General features: G+C 39.4%; 1 protein-coding gene across 2 annotated transcripts; it reads right to left on the reverse strand.

The window, feature by feature from the left end:
* Positions 1-3,449: 3,449 nt before the first annotated feature.
* Positions 3,450-13,559, reverse strand: LOC140194932 (activated RNA polymerase II transcriptional coactivator p15-like). Of its 2 annotated transcripts, none has more exons than XM_072252351.1 (5): positions 13,450-13,559; positions 12,075-12,143; positions 11,117-11,230; positions 6,392-6,500; positions 3,450-5,587 (listed from the first exon to the last, which is right to left on the reverse strand). In XM_072252351.1, exons 2-5 carry the CDS (start codon positions 12,141-12,143, stop codon positions 5,508-5,510), a joined length of 372 nt encoding a protein of 123 aa, XP_072108452.1. In that variant the 5' UTR covers positions 13,450-13,559; the 3' UTR covers positions 3,450-5,507. The 2 variants fall into 2 exon arrangements, with proteins under 2 accessions (XP_072108452.1, XP_072108451.1); XM_072252350.1 differs by lacking the exon at positions 13,450-13,559 and adding an exon at positions 12,955-13,163.
* Positions 13,560-17,074: the final 3,515 nt, after the last annotated feature.

The raw sequence follows: 17,074 nt of genomic DNA on the forward strand, positions 1-17,074 counted from the left end.
ATTTCCAGCAATATTAGGGTGGAACAGGTGCCTAGAACAGATGAGGCTCAGCCAAGGCTTCTGTTGATCAAGTGTCAAGGAAGACAATAAGATACTACTCCTTGGAGGGACTCTGAGCATTCAGTCAACTCTGGTCCAATGGAGTCTGAGATATCTGATAAGGACAATGTTACATCTAGAAATTGATGGGCAGGAAGTGCCTAAAGTGGTCAGAATGGGTTCCTTTTATGAAGACCTCAGAGTAGAAATTCCTCTGTGGCTTACTGGGTGACAGATATTCTCAAACTATGCTGCTTAGAAATAGATACCCCAACTGGGGAAAACACACACTTACCACCTTATGAAGACCTCAGAGTAGAAATGCCTCTGTGGCTTACTGGGTGACAGATATTCTCAAACTATGCTGCTTAGAAATAGATACCCCAACTGGGGAAAACACACACTTACCACCGTCATGCAGTGCCCTTCTGAATCTTGTACAGTGCCTATAAAAAGTACTCACCCCCCCCCCCCACCGCACTGGAAGTTTTCATGTTTTATTGTTTAACATTGAATCACGGGGGATTTAATTTGGCTTGTTTGACACTGATCTACAGAAAGACTCTTTCGTGTCACAGGAATGGCTTATTCCTGTGTAGCTTTGGCTTTATGCTTGGGGTCACTGTCTTGTTGGAAAACAAATTTTCTCCCAAGTTGCAGACTGCATCAGGTTTTCCTCCAGAATTTCCCTGTATTTTGCTGCATTAGTTTTCCCTCTACCTTCACAAGCCTTCCAGGGCCTGCTGCAGTAAAGCATCCCAAGACCATCATGCAGCCACCACCGTGCTTCACAGTAGGGATGGCGTGTTTTTGATGCCGTGCTTACACCAAACAGTGTTTACTCGGATGACCAAAAAGCTATATTTTGGTTTCATCAGACCATAGAACCTTCTTCTAGCTGACTTCAGAATTTCACACATGCCTTTTGAAAAACCCTAGCTGAGATGACATGCGATTTTTTCCCCCAACAGTGGCTTTCTCTTTGCCACTCTCCCATAAAACTGCAACTGGTGAAGCACCCTAGCAACAGCTGTTGCATGTCAGTCTCTCCCATCTCAGCCACTGAAGCTTGTAATTCCTCCAAAGTTGTCATAGGTCTCTTGGTGACTTCCCTCACTAGTCCACTTCCTGCATGGTCACTCAGTTTTTGAGGATGGTCTGCTCTAGGCAGATTTACAGCTGCGCCATATTCTTGATGATTGACTTAATTGTACACCAAGGGATATTCAGTGACTTGGGAATCTTGTAACTATCTCTTGACTTGTGCTTTTCAATAATCTTTTTGTAGAGTTGTTTGGAGTGTTCTTTTGTCTTCATGGTGTAGTTTTTGCCAGGATACTGACGCACCAGCAGTTGGACCTTCCAGATACTTTTACTACAATCAATTGAAATACATTGCCAATACACTAGTGATCTCTATTAACTAATTATGTGACTTCTAAACCAAAATGGCAGCACCGGTGATGATTTGGTGTGTAAAGGGCTGTTCACTCACGATCCCCATGCAGTCTGACAGCGCTTGAGCAGTTTTGTAAAAAAACAGCTGTGGCCAGATGCGCAAAGCCGATAGACCTATCCACCCAGACAAGGTTATAATTGCCACCAAAGTTGCATCTACTGAATACTGACTTTAAGGGGGTGTGTAATGTTTCTCACCATTGGATGCCACCCTGGCTGAACAGAGGAATATTTGTATATCTATGCACTTGTAATGCTACTGTTACACTAATTTCTCTTGGGATCAATAAAGTATCTAATTATGCAATCAATTATGTATAATAATTGTAATAAATTTAGAGCAGTTTGTAAAAATTTGTTTTTACTGACACAAAGGTCTTTTCTGTTGATCAGTGTCAAAAAAGCCAAATTAAATCCTGTGATTCAATGTTGTAAAATAATAAAAAATGAAAAATTCCAAGGAAGAATACTTTTTATAGGCATTGTAAAACCTCAGTACCAGAATGTTAAGTGGTAAAAGCTTGAACATGCATTGCTTTCAGAATTACCATTCCTAGTCTGAATCCTTTGAATATTTCTTCACCCTAGTCACCAGATTCCTCCTGTATTACATAATACCTCAATAGGCATCGCATAATTTATCATGCATGGATACATCAAATTGAAAGCATTACATTTTTATGTATCTTTCAGATTGTACAGAATGCAATGGGTGTAAACACCAAATACCACGATACCAAGCAGATCTAATTCAAATCTACTTCAGTTCACCATTATCCAAAACCAGTTTAATTACATTTTCACACTTTTCAGATAACCCCCACTTTATGGCCGGCCGGTAGACCATCTATAAATTTGCTGATGATACAACCATTGCTGATAAAGTCTCAGGTGGTGATAAGAGGGCATACAGGAGTGAGATATGCTAACTAGTGGAGTGGTGCTGTAGCAACAACCTGGCACTCAACGTCATTAAGACGAAAGAGCTGATTGTGGACTTCAGGAAGGGTAAGAGGAAGGAACATATACCAATCCTCATAGAAGGATCAGAGGTGGAGAGAGTGAGCAGCTTCAAGTTCATGGGCGTCAAGATCTCGGAGGATTTAACCTGGTCCCAACATATTGATGTAGCCATAAAGAAGACAAGGCAGTGGCTATACTTTATTAGGAGTTTGAAGAGATTTGGCATGTCAACAAATACACTCAAAAACTTACATAGTTGTTCTGTGGAGAGCATTCTGACAGGCTGCATCACTGTCTGGTATGGAGGGGCTACTGCACAGGACTGAAAGCTGCTGCAGAAGGTTGTAAATCTAGTCAGCGCCATCCTGGGCACTAGTCTACAAAGCACCCATGACATCTTTAGGGAGCTGTGTCACAGAAAGAAAGGCAGCATCCATTAAGGACTCCCGCACACAGGGATGCTCTTTTCTCACTGTTACCATCAGGTAGGAGATGCTGCTAAGTTAACCGATTTCATGTCACATGCTGGAGATAATAAACCTGATTCTGAAATTCATTCTTACAGAATTCATACCCAACATAAAAATCTGTGATAAAAATCACATTCACTCACAGAATCTGTTAAATAAAACAACTTCCCCTAATGTGTTTCTTGAGACATGTGCGCATGATGCAGTTCTGCTGGAAATGGAATCACTCCTAAAATGTAAGGGTCCCCTGTACAGAGATTTGCAAATCTATTGATGGTTAAACCATTTCATTTTGTAGCTGTTTAAGCAAATTCTGTCCAATCCTGAGCTGCTATCAACTACAGTAATTACTTTATCAGTTCTGGCTTAAATACTGAACCTATTTAACAGATGAAGATTTTAGCCAACTGATTACAACAGGAAGCAGGACTAAGGTTAAAAAGAAATGAGAATAAAAGCTATTCCAACAGAATCAGTTTAACTAGTTGTTAACTTAAACAGACACATTAGTCATTATAATTAAGCAAAAACAAACAAATGATTTTATTGTAACAGGTGCAATTCAAGTCAGCATAACTCAATGTTCTTATAAAAACTACTATGAATGCAATTTAAACAGGTGGGGCCAACACACTAAGACCAACTCCACCTTGGTAGGTACATAGCACTTTTCTGAACATAATTATATTGGGAAGATCAAGAAAGTAACACACAACCCTGACCAATCACTTGTGTAATTTCAAAGAGTTGGAAAATTATCCCTCCCTTTAAACCCCATTTAGCTCTGCAGTGAAAAATGCTGTAACAAAATGTAAATGACATTTAAGTAGCCAAGTACGTAATCATTTGTCAGAAAACAAAGTTTTCCCATTTTAACTTTAATTCATAGTCTTTTGATAGAAATGAAACTAGAAGTCAATTTGTTGATTTATAGAGGCAGCACTGATACATCCAATTATAGCATCACTGAGACAAAGTTGCATTTATTTTATAGATTACAAGAATCTGAAAAAGCAAATATCTCACATTGGCATTCAATTCAGTGACCTACACTAATTCACCTTTGGCTTAATTTCCAAATAATGTCTGTGCCGAGATACTATTAATTAAGATCAACAATCTGATCTTCTGAATCATAACAGCAATGAAAGCAATCACAGAATGTACAAATAAGATATACAACTCTTCAGCAAAAATTCAGCAAATTGACATTAAAGACAAAGTCCAATCAAATTGCTGCAGCTTTATTTAATTTACCATATTTCAATACAGATCAGAAATGTGGGCAAATATGGTGAAATAATACAAAAGGCATATTGAAAATATTAAATTAGGCTAGTACCTCATGAAAGTACTGTAATTAAGAGTCCTTAGAGTGGTATGTCTAGCCAGTCACTTTTCAGATTAAAATTCCTAAATAGCCAACACTTATACGGTTACGCTGTTTCAGAGACCATAGAAATGGTGAACAGTGGACCAAATGTCAGTCTTTGATCATATTTTAAACCAACTGCTATTCAGTCAACTAAATGGGGCCAGTTTCCTATAGTCTAACCAATTATGTAGCTATTAAAACTTCACACAAGTCCAACAAAGCCTGAAAAATTCATAGCTAAATTATTCCAGCTATGGATTCCACAAAAGCACAGTTAGAGTACGTGGAGAAGCTAAACATTACCCACCCTCCTCCATTCTAACAAAATGCGTATCTGGATCATAAGCTCACAGATGTTCTAAAGTACAACTACAGCAACGAAAATTTAAACAGTCTCACTAATTTAAACCCATAGCATTGTTAACATGCATTTTCAGCCCTTCTTGAAAACTCTTTAGAATGGATTCAAAACACAAGAGCAGATCTCAGACAAGTACGTTTTTGATAGCTTATTCAAAATGTCAACCCTCTAATGCAAATCTGTTTAGTGAAATCATTTAAACGGCTCCTACCATGGACAGCAAAAGATGTTTAATTCTTCCCTTAGATTTTAACAGGTTCATTTTCCAGAAGTTGACTGCGAAAGACGGTCCCAAGTGGAAACACTGAATAACAAACACCCCCTCCCCTTCCTATAGCAGGGCACTGAGGAAAACTAGCATCTGAATTTTGTTGTGGGTGAGTGAGATCTGCTCAGCTAACAGCACCAATCACAAATTAAACCATGGACTTCCTGGCTTGAAAACTTATTGCAACACTTGGGATGGATTTACCCACAAGGGAAAGCTAAAATTGTCAATCTGATACAGCCAGAGATTTCAGCAATTGGACCCCTAACAGAAGATCTTGATAAAGCAACAAATTCATGAAGCTGTTTTCAAAAGTACTAGCTGGGGATAATATACGCAACAGTTTAAAGACATGATATGGCAGTTGTTAACCATCAAAAAACATTTTTCCACACTAAAAAACAAATCTCATATTTCTAGAGTACCCCTTAGTGATTTTAAAAATGAAAGCGTATGTGCTGCATAAACAAAACAGTCACATGAACAGTACAAAGCTTAATTCCTTTTAGAAAACAAATGTTAAAGATAGACAGTTTCAATGACGAAAGCAGGGTACGTCTTCAGATGGACACTCTATAATTTTTTTAGTGCATCATCAATGTCAGGAATCATTTCCTTCAGTTGATTCCATTGGTCTGGTAATAGAGAGATTCCTAAATTTGAAAAACATAACAAGTGTTAGCAAGACTACAGAACAAACAATTAAAAAAAAACAGCATTTTATAATTATTAACCTCAATCAATTTTCCTTCTGGAGGCATTACATTGAAATAAGAAAAAATTTCAAGTGAAAATCTCCTCTACAGCAGCTTGCTAATTTGCTTCTCATTATGCTAGGTATTGCCACGTACTTTCAAAGCAAAGTGGATCCAAATGCGTCCTCAGCTTAAGAGGACAGAATTGGACCCACATTGGCAAGATGCCGGATAAAAGTTTATAATGGCAACAATTTATTATATTTACTATCCAAATACCTCAGCTAGTTTAAGGTGGAACAAACGTAAAAACTCTTTCCTCCACCCATTAATCAGTTTGCATGAGAAAATGTCAATTTATGATCAAACAATTCTGATCACTACAAAGACCCCTTCTCACAGAAGTAATCAAGAAAAAAAGGCACATGGAAACAACATTAAAATTAAAATTAGGAATGCACACTGACAAGACAGTCAGTATTAAGTAGCAGCCTTCAAGGAATTAGGTCCTTGGGAAAAATAATTTACAAGTATGACAAAACTGCAAGAATAGATTAAAACATGGCAGTTGCTATTTTTACAATAACTAGCTAATAGAACAGAATAGTACGCTGCGAGCTTATGGTTAAGATCTATGATATCAAAATACGTTAAGGTTATGGTGCAACACTAGTTCTCTGATGGACAATTCTACACATACAACCTTAATGTAATCCATTAGTTTAAAGTTGCACCTCTGTTACTTATTTTGCAAATATTTACCTTTTTTTCCAGGCTTCATTTCACCATCTTGGTTCATCCAGTATTCTCTGACATCAACTAAGGCTTTGCCCTTGAACTCACGCACACTGACATACCTCATCTTGCCAATCTGTTAAAGATGCAGCTGAAATTAGTCCCAATTATACAAGAAATCACTCTTTTCACAAAGCCCAAAAACCAGGGTAATAACCAATGGTTTTGGCATCCTGTATAATTGAGGTGAGCAATTTAGTTTCTCAAGCACACACTGAAAAGAAACACAGCTGCCTTCACCAAAAGATACTGTATAATTAAGTAATCATATACAGGGAATGCAAAGTAGACCCAATTGTATAGTTCCCACTTTCATTATAATGCTACAAATATACCTTAAAATTGGAAGTACCAGAATTTTTAAAAAATAATTAAGCCAAATATTAGCATTCCATCTATATAGGCTCAAATTTTGGTTGGCATGCCAGCAGTATCAAACGGAATTCCCAGTGCTTCCTCTCACAATTAGTAGCAAATTTGGGATTATCATTCAAATGTGGAAATTCCAAATATGCAGGCTGAGTCCAGCTGGCAATTTCCCAGTTGCATTCGACTACTGGAACACAAAAAGGCAAAGCAGGAGCTTGCCAATTCTACTTTTGACTCCTAAGCCAAAAGAGACCTGATGCAGGACATGAAACACCAGTCACTTGTGTGGCCAACAGGAAGAGGCTCGAATAAATTACATTCTTAAAACCATGCTTGCTTTAATGTTTAACTGTTTTGGAATAATTTTAATTTGAATTTACTTTAATATTTTAATTATTAGTCTAATTGTGCAGATAGTTACCATCCAGTGTCCAAGGTACAAATCAAATATTGTGAGTAAATTGTATAATCTTATGATAGGCTATTACTCCCTTAACACTCCACAACAACTCTACACTAAACCAAAGAGGAACTAGCTCTGAAAAAGATGAGTAATCTTGATCAGTGGCTCCGCAAGTGAGTGATATCAGTTTCTAAAGGGGCAATAAAGATAAAGTAGGCAGTGGGAGCTGGGTGCTCGGTAGCAGGGGTGGCAGCAGAGGGATTACAGGTTTAATTTAAGGAATGAATTACTCATTATAAATGCCTCATAATTACACCATAAACTACAGGAGTAGAATTAGGCCTTTTGACCCATTAAATCTACTCCGCCATTTCATCATTTATTTTCCCCTCAGCCCTAATCTCCTGCCTCCCCCCCCCCCCCCCCACCGTATCCCTTCATGCACTGACCAATCAAGAATCTATCAACCTCTGCCTTAAATCAGTGATCCCCAACCTCCGGGCCGTGAAGCATGCAGTGGTACAGCGGTAGCCGGTACGCACCCAGTACATCTTTAAGAAAAAAGCCCAAATAAACAAGCTAATTAATTAGGTGCCTCCCAGCACGTAAATGTCAGCCCAGATCAGAGGCGATTGCCGATTTCACTTGCTTTCCGGAATCGACAATCGCCTCTGATCTGGGCCAACATTTATGTTCCAGGCAGTGTGGAATACCTGAAATATGGATTTGATATCACCGAGCAACCAATAACCAAAATGCATTGCTGAAAGTTTTTTCAAATGAGGCAATAAAATGCTCAAGTGAACAAGAACTTGACTTATTGCAGTCACTTTGTGAAGACTTTCAGAAATGGAAAGCACTTCGAAGCAGTGCCAGGACTTTACAACCCAAGAGACAGTTTTGCATGCTTCATACAACATTTTATTGCCCACTGCTAAATCCGGAAAGCCCCACACAATTACAGAACTGATTCAGCCAGCAGTAAGGCAAGTTCTGAGTACAGTTTGCTTTAATAACCAGACAAATAATGAAAGTGATTCCACTCAGTGACAACTCTGTTCAAAGATGAATAGATGAGATGTCTGAGAATGTGGAAAACACGTTGTGCAACATACTTAAAACAAAAGAATTTACTCTGCAGTTGGATGAGTTAACTTTGACAGGCATTATATTCATTTCATAAAAGATGAAAGCATGGTTCAAGAGATGTTATTTGCAAGGGGACTAGAAATAGAAACAAATGGGAAAGTCAATATTTCAAGTTGTTGAGCATTTTTCAAAAGAGAAGGATATTCCGCTCACCAACACTCTTGATTATGCAACAGATGGGGCACCAATGTCAGGACAGCTCCGCCGGGCTATTACTTTCTTGGAAAAAACTGTATGTAACATATTTACCATTCATTGTGTAATTCACAGATAACATCATCACAAAAAATCTATAAGTGATCGACTGCATGAGTCATTAACTACTATTATGACAGTGGTAAAATCGTGCTTAAAATTCTCGACTATTTTGAGAACTTTGTATAGAGAATGATGAGTTTGAACACGCAGTTACACACAGAAGTCAGATGACTTAATGATAAAATTCTTTGAAGACTCAAATGCTTCATTCAGTAATCAATTCAAGAATATCAGGCATGACATTGTTCATTTGTCAGAATTATTCACAAAGTTTAATGAAATCCATCTTCAAATGCAAGGAAATGATGTGAATCTTATCAAAGACAAATCAGTCATCTCCATAATTCTGTTGAAGTTAACCTTATTTGAGTGTAACAATGGCCCTCATGACCTTTACTAAATTCCAAGCCTCTGAGTTGGAAGAGAAAGAAACACCACAGGTTAATCTTCAAGTATACTGTGCCAACCTGAACAAGCTATTTAAAAACATCAGAGTGATTTCAGGATCTTCCCTTGATCTCAATTCCAGATAGGCTAATAAATCCATAAATCCATTTCTGAAGACTTATAATGAGGAATTAACAGGAAGTAATGGAGGAAGAGCTGACTGTGCTATACAAAACTACTTAGAACTGAAGCCAAGGTGCAAATAAGATTTTGGTTGCAGAAAGAAATCTCTGAACGCTACCCCTGCACTGTGGAGAAAGGACAAGGTGTTCTTCATTGCTTTTCTAACATCATACTTAGTGGAGTGCGGTTTCAGTGCAATCACCTAACCTCTTCACAAGCAACAAAACAGATTGCAAATTTATGAATGTGGGGATCTGAGACTCCCTACTGAATGACATTCAGCCTGATGTACCAAATGCATCCATCTCACCAAAAGGTGACAAAGCAATGTAGTGAATAGATGGACTAATAATGTACACTCTCAAATTATTGATGAAAGTTGTTTTAATTGAATTTAAATTTTTAAAAATTTATTTGTACCTTTAAATAGATTTGAATAATTTTTGCAATTATTTGTCACTGCTTGCAATTTTCAGCTCCTATTTTCTCTCACTGTGCATCATAAATCAAAATTCTTTGTACTTTTTATGTAATGGCCGGAAAGGGAGGGCGGCTTTCAGAAGTGGCCTGGGAATCAAGACGACAGTAACCCGAAAGAGTCTGGGAACCACTGATTTAGATTTACTTGAGGTTGAAATGAGTCATATTTGCACCAGCTCGGTTACTTAAACATGCAAATAACAATCCTCCTGGGTATATGGTCACAATTTTAACCACTCTGATTACCAATGCACTCAAGCAAAAAATTTAAGTCCTGTATCGTATCAAATGATTACAGGATAATGTCAGCACATCATATTTTTAAAAAAAACGAACACCTCAAATTTCAATTGGCAGGCCTTCACTGCAAAACATAGGTGTTGTTTGAAAAATGGATAAGACACAAGGTTCCACCACACAGCTCGTTTCTTAAACTGGACTCTAAAGCCAACTACCAGTAAACATCCAAGCTTCACTTAATAATAACCATATAAAGCTAAGAGTAAAATACCCTTATGCCATGAAGGAATGTCACATAGGTTTGATAAGCTGCATTTCTTGCAAACTAAACCAGTAGTTCCTAGTAGTCAGTATTTAGAATAAACCACATAGGTAGCACAGGGTCACAGTTAGTAGAGTTGCTGACCCCCAGAGCTCATTGTGTCAGTCTCATCCATGCTGTGACCATGTGGCTTTGCTGCAGGTGCTCTGTGTCCCTCCCACTTTCCAAAGACATGTAGATTTGTAGGTTAATTGGCCACTGAACTGTCTCCAATGTTTAAATAAGGGGAAGTTGATGGGGATTTTTGAAACAAGTGGGATTAATGTCAGAATAGTGTAAATGGGTGTATGGGGAGTCCCAGGGTAAGGAGCACCTCTGGTGAAGGGGCTTGTTGAGTCCATTCTGAGGCAGCTCACTCAAATTTGGGCCCCACTGGCCACCCAGCTATCACCTGTAACTCAAAGTAGCTGCTTCATGTTGATAGTGGCCACAGCCCAGTATACCACTTCGATCGGCGGGCTGAACTAGTTGAGGCCTCTCACCCCAGTGAGATAGAGACATGCCCGTCCTAGCATGTGAAGTCAGCTCTAGTGGACAGGATGGATGGGATCAACACGGAGATCCAATGGCCAGGAAGGCAATTCCGCAACACTTCCTGGAGAGCAAAGGGCATGACAAGGCACAGAAATCACGGTCATCTACTACAACCAAGGAAGACCCCAGCTTGTGACAACCAGACTTCTGAGGTCAACAGAGTAGAACTGCCCCAGTGCAACAGCCTTTTCACTTTAAAAACTATCCTGCACAGGTCTCCTGTTATTGTTGGATACAACAGACAACCAACACCAGCAACGGTGCAAGTGGGTACTTGATGGTTAGCAGTGGCTCGGTGGCCCAAACAGCCCATTTCCACCTTATTCACAACGTACTGATATACTTCAGATTTCTCGAAAGTACACACCTGAAATAGGTTATCATCTTTGTCACTTTTAGTACATTTTGAACCTCCAGAACTTTCACCGCTCTTTTGCTTTTTCACTGGTTTCTCTGGCGCAGCAGCCTTCTTTCTCTTGGCCTGTAGAGAAAGTCCAGTTATAAAATAAAGTAGTCAAAAAAAAGGCACAGCTAATTTGCCATGTGGTGTAAAACTAGGTCAGACGATTATACAGCATCTCTTCAATTTTCAAGAAGAAATTAGACAGATCAGAATAAATTATAATTCTCACTTACGTCTGCATTATATTGGATCATGTACTCATTACACTCATCTAGAAAATTCTGAGTTTCCCTAATAAAGTTACATATTCAGACAAAAAAAAAATGATGTATACTTCAGGCGTGGCAAATATCCTCACCTGGATAATGTAACTAACTTAAGGTCACAAGAAATGTACATCAGCAAAGCTTGTGTGTAGATGGGAGAAAAATTAAAGAATAGATCAGGGGTTCTGAAACTAGTTCAGCCAAGTGGATAGAATACCTTTTCTCCTGAGCCTTAACAGAAATCTAATATTTATAGATATAAATCATGGATCCCCAAAGATTAACTACAATAAAATCACGTTAACCTATTTAGTACGCAGATTAGTCCGAGACCAGGAATCCTTTTGAAGTCTTGTACAGCAATGATGAATTAGCATTGGGAACATTTTACCAGGTAGTAAAACATCTATTTTGTATTAAAATAACCCCAATTCACGTTCACATCATCAACAATTTATGATTTGAGTGATGGCACATCAAATAATATCCTGCCTTGAAATGAGATTATTGTACTATAATCATACTGTATTACAGTCGTTACATAAATGACCTTTAAAGAGCTGAAACATCTTGAAGATATTTTAATACAAACAACCTGAAATTAGCAATCATACCCGACAGAGACACTTTTCACAATAACACTCCTTTTCTCCTACCTTTTGATCAACTTCACTATCCGATTCACTGTCCGAGCTTGTAGAAACAACTTCCCTTGACTTAGGCATCTGGGTATATTTTATTAGAAAAAGCATTTTTAAATTAACTTTCCAAAATTTGAAAAAAATTAAATATTTGGGAAGAACTTAAGATTGACTAACAGCAAAATATAAAATGCAATTATAATATAGAACAACTGATGGAGATAAGTCTTGAAGTCCCTGGACCAAAATAAAACCACCACTCAGTACTTATTTTTCTGGACCTTGATATTGATTGAAGAACTTAGGAGTGTATGCTTAAATCAGAATGAGTAACCTTTCCTACAGCGAAATATTTTTCACATCAATTTGCCTTCAAGATTATGTAGTGCCTTTAATATGGAAATTGCCATTATACTTGGAGGGGTGCTTAACCTTAGATCTATAAAATATGGCATTTGAAAGAAATCAACGATCAAATTTCAAGCTTTTATTCTGAAATATTATCACTTTACATGTATGACTATTAAAACTATATATCAAAGGCACAATAAGAATGAGCCAATTCTTTCCTCTTCCCCCATATTCATATGTCATTGCAATTACTTTTGGCCTGCCAGTATTCGCCATTCATTTGAACAGGCAGAAGAAATACATTATTCATTGTGGACAATTTCCGACTTTTGTTTCGTACACTTCTCGAAAGTAAGATGAAATTGCAAACTGCTAGTTTCATTGCCTCACTAATAAAACCTGTAACACGCGAGTGCCGAACCGAAGTGGCCTAATCTGCTGTGAAAGTGGGAGTCGAGAGGAGAGGGACATAAAAATGTGCTGGGAGCAGCAGCACACGTGGTTGGGGTCGAGTATTGCGGGACTGTAATGTGGTCACTCTGACCTGGATGAAATCCCCGCCCGTGGGCACACGTTGCGTCTGAACGCCACCAGAGCACACACACTTATAATCCCTTGAAATGTAAGTGTGACCTGGGGTCCAAACTAGCACCATACATCCTCCCGCATCATTTCACCGAGGTGCCAACTGCGACCTATCGGCAGGGAAACCTATGCCTTATTTCCCATTCCCCGGCTCCGCTCTCGGGCCAGCTCCCATTTTATTCAACGGAACGTACTTAGTCCGGCAGGAAGAACCGGAGGTCCCGCCCCTCAATCCAACTGATTGGCGGACCCACCCAGCAACTCGCAGAGCCACCGCTGCCATTGGCTGCGACCGCCTTTCAATTCTCAACCAGTGCGCTGGTTTCCTCCCTCGCTACACAGGCCCGAATACATGACCAATGAAGGCGAATACAAATAAAACTCATGACGGGGCTTCAGTGGAAGAAAAGAACGAAAAAATTCCGCTGTCGCCTCTTTTCACGGAGATACATACCGTTTCCGACCGAGAGTTTCCGTGAGAATCCAACAGCGCAACAATGAAGCAATCAGCTTTTCCCCACGGCCGTGGCTCTTGCTATTGGGCTCCTGCTATTGCGTCACTTCCGACAGTAGCCCCGCCCCTTTCCCGGCTCCCAATGGAAGATGACGGCACCTGTCTACGGGACAAAGACCAAGGTTTTAGCATCTGCACCCTGGTGAAGAAAAGAGAAGGGCGTAGCTAGGCCGAAGTGTCTACGCTGATGGCTATTAGTAAGGCAAATAGTTATGAAAGTCTGTAGACATGGACAAGACTTGATAGGTCGCCTGGCCAGTCAATAATTCAACTTTGGAAATCTGCTAGACTTCCCTGGAAAATTGTTTTTCTTTGCTCGCCTGAACACACGAAACGTCAAAGGAGGGTGCCCAGCTGATGACCCCGATGACGTACCTACCCTCCCTCCTTGCCACCACTCTAAACCCACTGCCAACATCGGGAGTGCCAATTTACCATAGGGATTGAAACATCAAGTCCTCGTAGCTCTGCTCTACTGTGGATCAATCTAATCTCATCTCATTCTCTTCGATAGAGTCTGTTCACTTCCTATTCTTTTTACTTTGGTTACAAACTAGTTAAGATAATTGTGACAATACATTGTAAGTGGTCTATTAAAGTCATGAAAGACACCTGAGTTAATGTAGCAATGGTAAGGAATCCGCCTTCATTCTTTTCACTCCACATCCTTTGATATGGTTGACTCCAGTCTCTTCCCCAATGTCCCCTATCACTACCCGAACATTTCTTGTAATGAGTTTCCACGACTGCTGAAACGCCACTGGAGTTTCCTGAACTTGGTTTCTCATCTAATTGGAATGCACCTACCTTTCCCAATGCTGAGAGCTGTTACAGTTATGAAAAGCAGCTTAGTGTCATTAAGTGTTTGATACAGCATTGGTAGTGTGAGCATGATGGTCTCCTAAGGGGTTATTCTCTTAATGGAGAGTGCCTGTGCGTGACTTGTTTAACATGGGGAGGCTGATGCATGGGCAGCCACCACACAGTCTTTGACAGATCTAGGACAGAGTCCAGTGGCATGGAATGCATGATGACTGGAGTCCCTTCACTGCCTCTGTGGTGTGTCATCATCTTCCGCCAGCTCCACTTCTGTGGTCTTGTTGGCTCGCTCTTTGTCTGGAACCTCCCACTTGATCTTACCAGAAGCTAACTGCCAGATGACATCGGTCTGAGGATCTCAGGAACTCACAAGCCTCTCCACCAGGACAAGGTGACGATCCTCAGAGAATTTTTGATACAACAAGCCTCTGGCAATTGGACTTCTGTGACAAGAATCGGTAATAGCATTGGCCAATAAAAGCTAAAGTTCAAAAGTTATGAAGCACTTTTATTATCAAAGAATGTATGCATATACAACCCTAGGATTCTTCTTCCCACAGACAGCCAGGCAACAAAGAAACACCATTCAACCCACTTAAGGAAAACATCAAACACCCAACATGCAAAAAAAAAGGAAACAAATCACGCAAATGGCAACAAGCAAGCAAAAAGCACTCAGAATATGAAACATCAAGCCACAGTCCTTGAAACATAAGAACATATAATAGGAGCAGGAGTAGGCCATCTGGCCTGTCAAGCCTGCCCCGCTGTTCAATAAGATCATGGCTGATCTGGCCATGGACTCATCTCCACCTACCTGCCTTTTCCCATTAACCTTTAATTCCCCTACTATGCAAAAGTCATTCCAACCTGGTTTTAAATATATTTGCTGAGGTAGCCTCCACTGCTTCAATGGGCTAAGAATTCCACAGGTTCACCACTCTCTGGGAAAAGCAGTTCCTCCTCATCTCCATCCTAAATCTACTCCCCCAAATCTTGAGGTTATGTCCCCTATTTCTAGTCTCACTTACCAGTGGAACTTAATTTCCTGCCTCTATCTTATCTATCCCTTTCATAATTTTATATGCTTCTATAAGATTTCCTTTCATCCTTCTGAATTCCAGCAAGCACAGTCCCAGTCTACCCCCCTCATCTTTGGAATCAACCTGGTGAACCTCTTCTGCACTGCCTCCAAAGCCAGTATATCCTTCAATTTAGCTCTCTCATTCATTGACTGCAGGCCAAATAGCTAGTCCACCCCGATCAAAATAGCAATAAAAAAAAGGAGTAACCAAAAACACTACAGAGTCCAATCCACAAACCGCATCAATTAAACCTTGCCCAAGACATAAAACTCAAGAGTAAGGGCATTATTTTTAATTGTGCAGTGTTTAAATGGAAATGAGATGATCTCGGAAATCAATGACAATAGTCATCATTTAAAATCATCTCTTGGAAAGGAAGAAATAAATTAAAAATACAATATGAGGTCCTTCAAGAGAGAATCATATCAAACAGCACGATATTTCCACTTAGGAGTGGAAAGTGATCTTTGCTTACTGAGGCTTATCCTCTCCTGATTCAGTCACATATGAAAGTGAATGCCAGCTAGTCAACTGGAATATATTTGTGTAATTGAACTTGTTAAATATTCACTGGCATGTGCCATGTGTCTGGCATATGCCAAAGATATTTGTTCTCTGTCCAGTGCCAAATGGATCATGTTACTCAAAATCAGTTTGGTGATACAAAGTATTGCTTTGATATTAAAGTGAATTAATTTGCTTTGGCAAAAATAAAACTGATATTTCTTGTTGATACAATACCATGTGAATGCATTGACATTGGAAATGTTCTCCTCACCCAGCCACCCACTTCCCCAGCATTCCATCCAGCTCATATGCATTTGTGGTTACTCTGCAAAACTATTCTAAGAATTTATCCATGACAACAGATTAACAGCCTTTCAACATCAACATCTGGTTCAATAATTTTAGGTGCTATTTTGTCTCCTCTATTTGTATCAATTCTTACTTCTTTCATGCCCTCCTTGAGTAATTGACAATTTTCCTTTGCTTTTTTTGTCCTTCAAAGTGGATCCTTATTTAAATTCAACCTGGATCTTGTTGAATTCAGAGTTCAAAAGTTCAAAGTATCAAAGTACATATATGTCACCATACCCACCCTGAGATTCATTTTCTTGCGGGCATTCACAGCAGATTCGAAGAAACAACAGAGTCAATGAAAATCCACACACAACAGAAGTGGACAAACAATTAGTGTGCAAAAGACAACAAATTATGCAAATACAATCATAATAATAAATAGACAATAAATATAGTGAAGATGCTTGTTGTTTTTGCTTCATTTAGCACGCTGACGTTGGTTCTTCTATCTTCCCAGCTGATATTTAAGATGCTTCGAACACAGCATTGATGGAACTTTTCAAGTGCCTTCAGATGTCGTCAGTATGTTGTCCAGGTTTCTGATGCATACAGGAGCGTTGGGGTTACCACTGCTTTGTACACTAACATTTTGGTGTCTGTTCGGATGTCACGATCATGAAAGACTCTTGTTTGGAGACGTCCAAAAGCTGTTCCAGCGCATTTAAGACGATGTTGTATCTCGTCATCAAGGTTGACATTGGAGGAGAGGTGACTTCAAGATACGGAAACTGGTCCACATTTTCCAGGGTTGTTTCGCCAAGTTGAATTGATGGTTCTATCCGATTTGTCACAACAACAAC

Source organism: Mobula birostris, chromosome 3, assembly GCF_030028105.1.
Source record: "Mobula birostris isolate sMobBir1 chromosome 3, sMobBir1.hap1, whole genome shotgun sequence".
Classification (NCBI taxonomy): domain Eukaryota; kingdom Metazoa; phylum Chordata; class Chondrichthyes; order Myliobatiformes; family Myliobatidae; genus Mobula; species Mobula birostris.

What these genes read in the sequence shown, in the direction of transcription:
- LOC140194932 (XM_072252350.1), bottom strand. Translation starts at nt 13,065, where the DNA reads ATGGTGCTAGTTTGGACCCCAGGTCACACTTACATTTCAAGGGATTAT. An exon ending in AAGATGATAACCTATTTCAG is followed by an intron (nt 6,501 to 11,116) that starts GTGTGTACTTTC and finishes CATCTTTAACAG; the next exon opens with ATTGGCAAGATGAGGTATGT. An exon ending in AATGAAGCCTGGAAAAAAAG is followed by an intron (nt 5,588 to 6,391) that starts GTAAATATTTGC and finishes TTTCAAATTTAG; the next exon opens with GAATCTCTCTATTACCAGAC.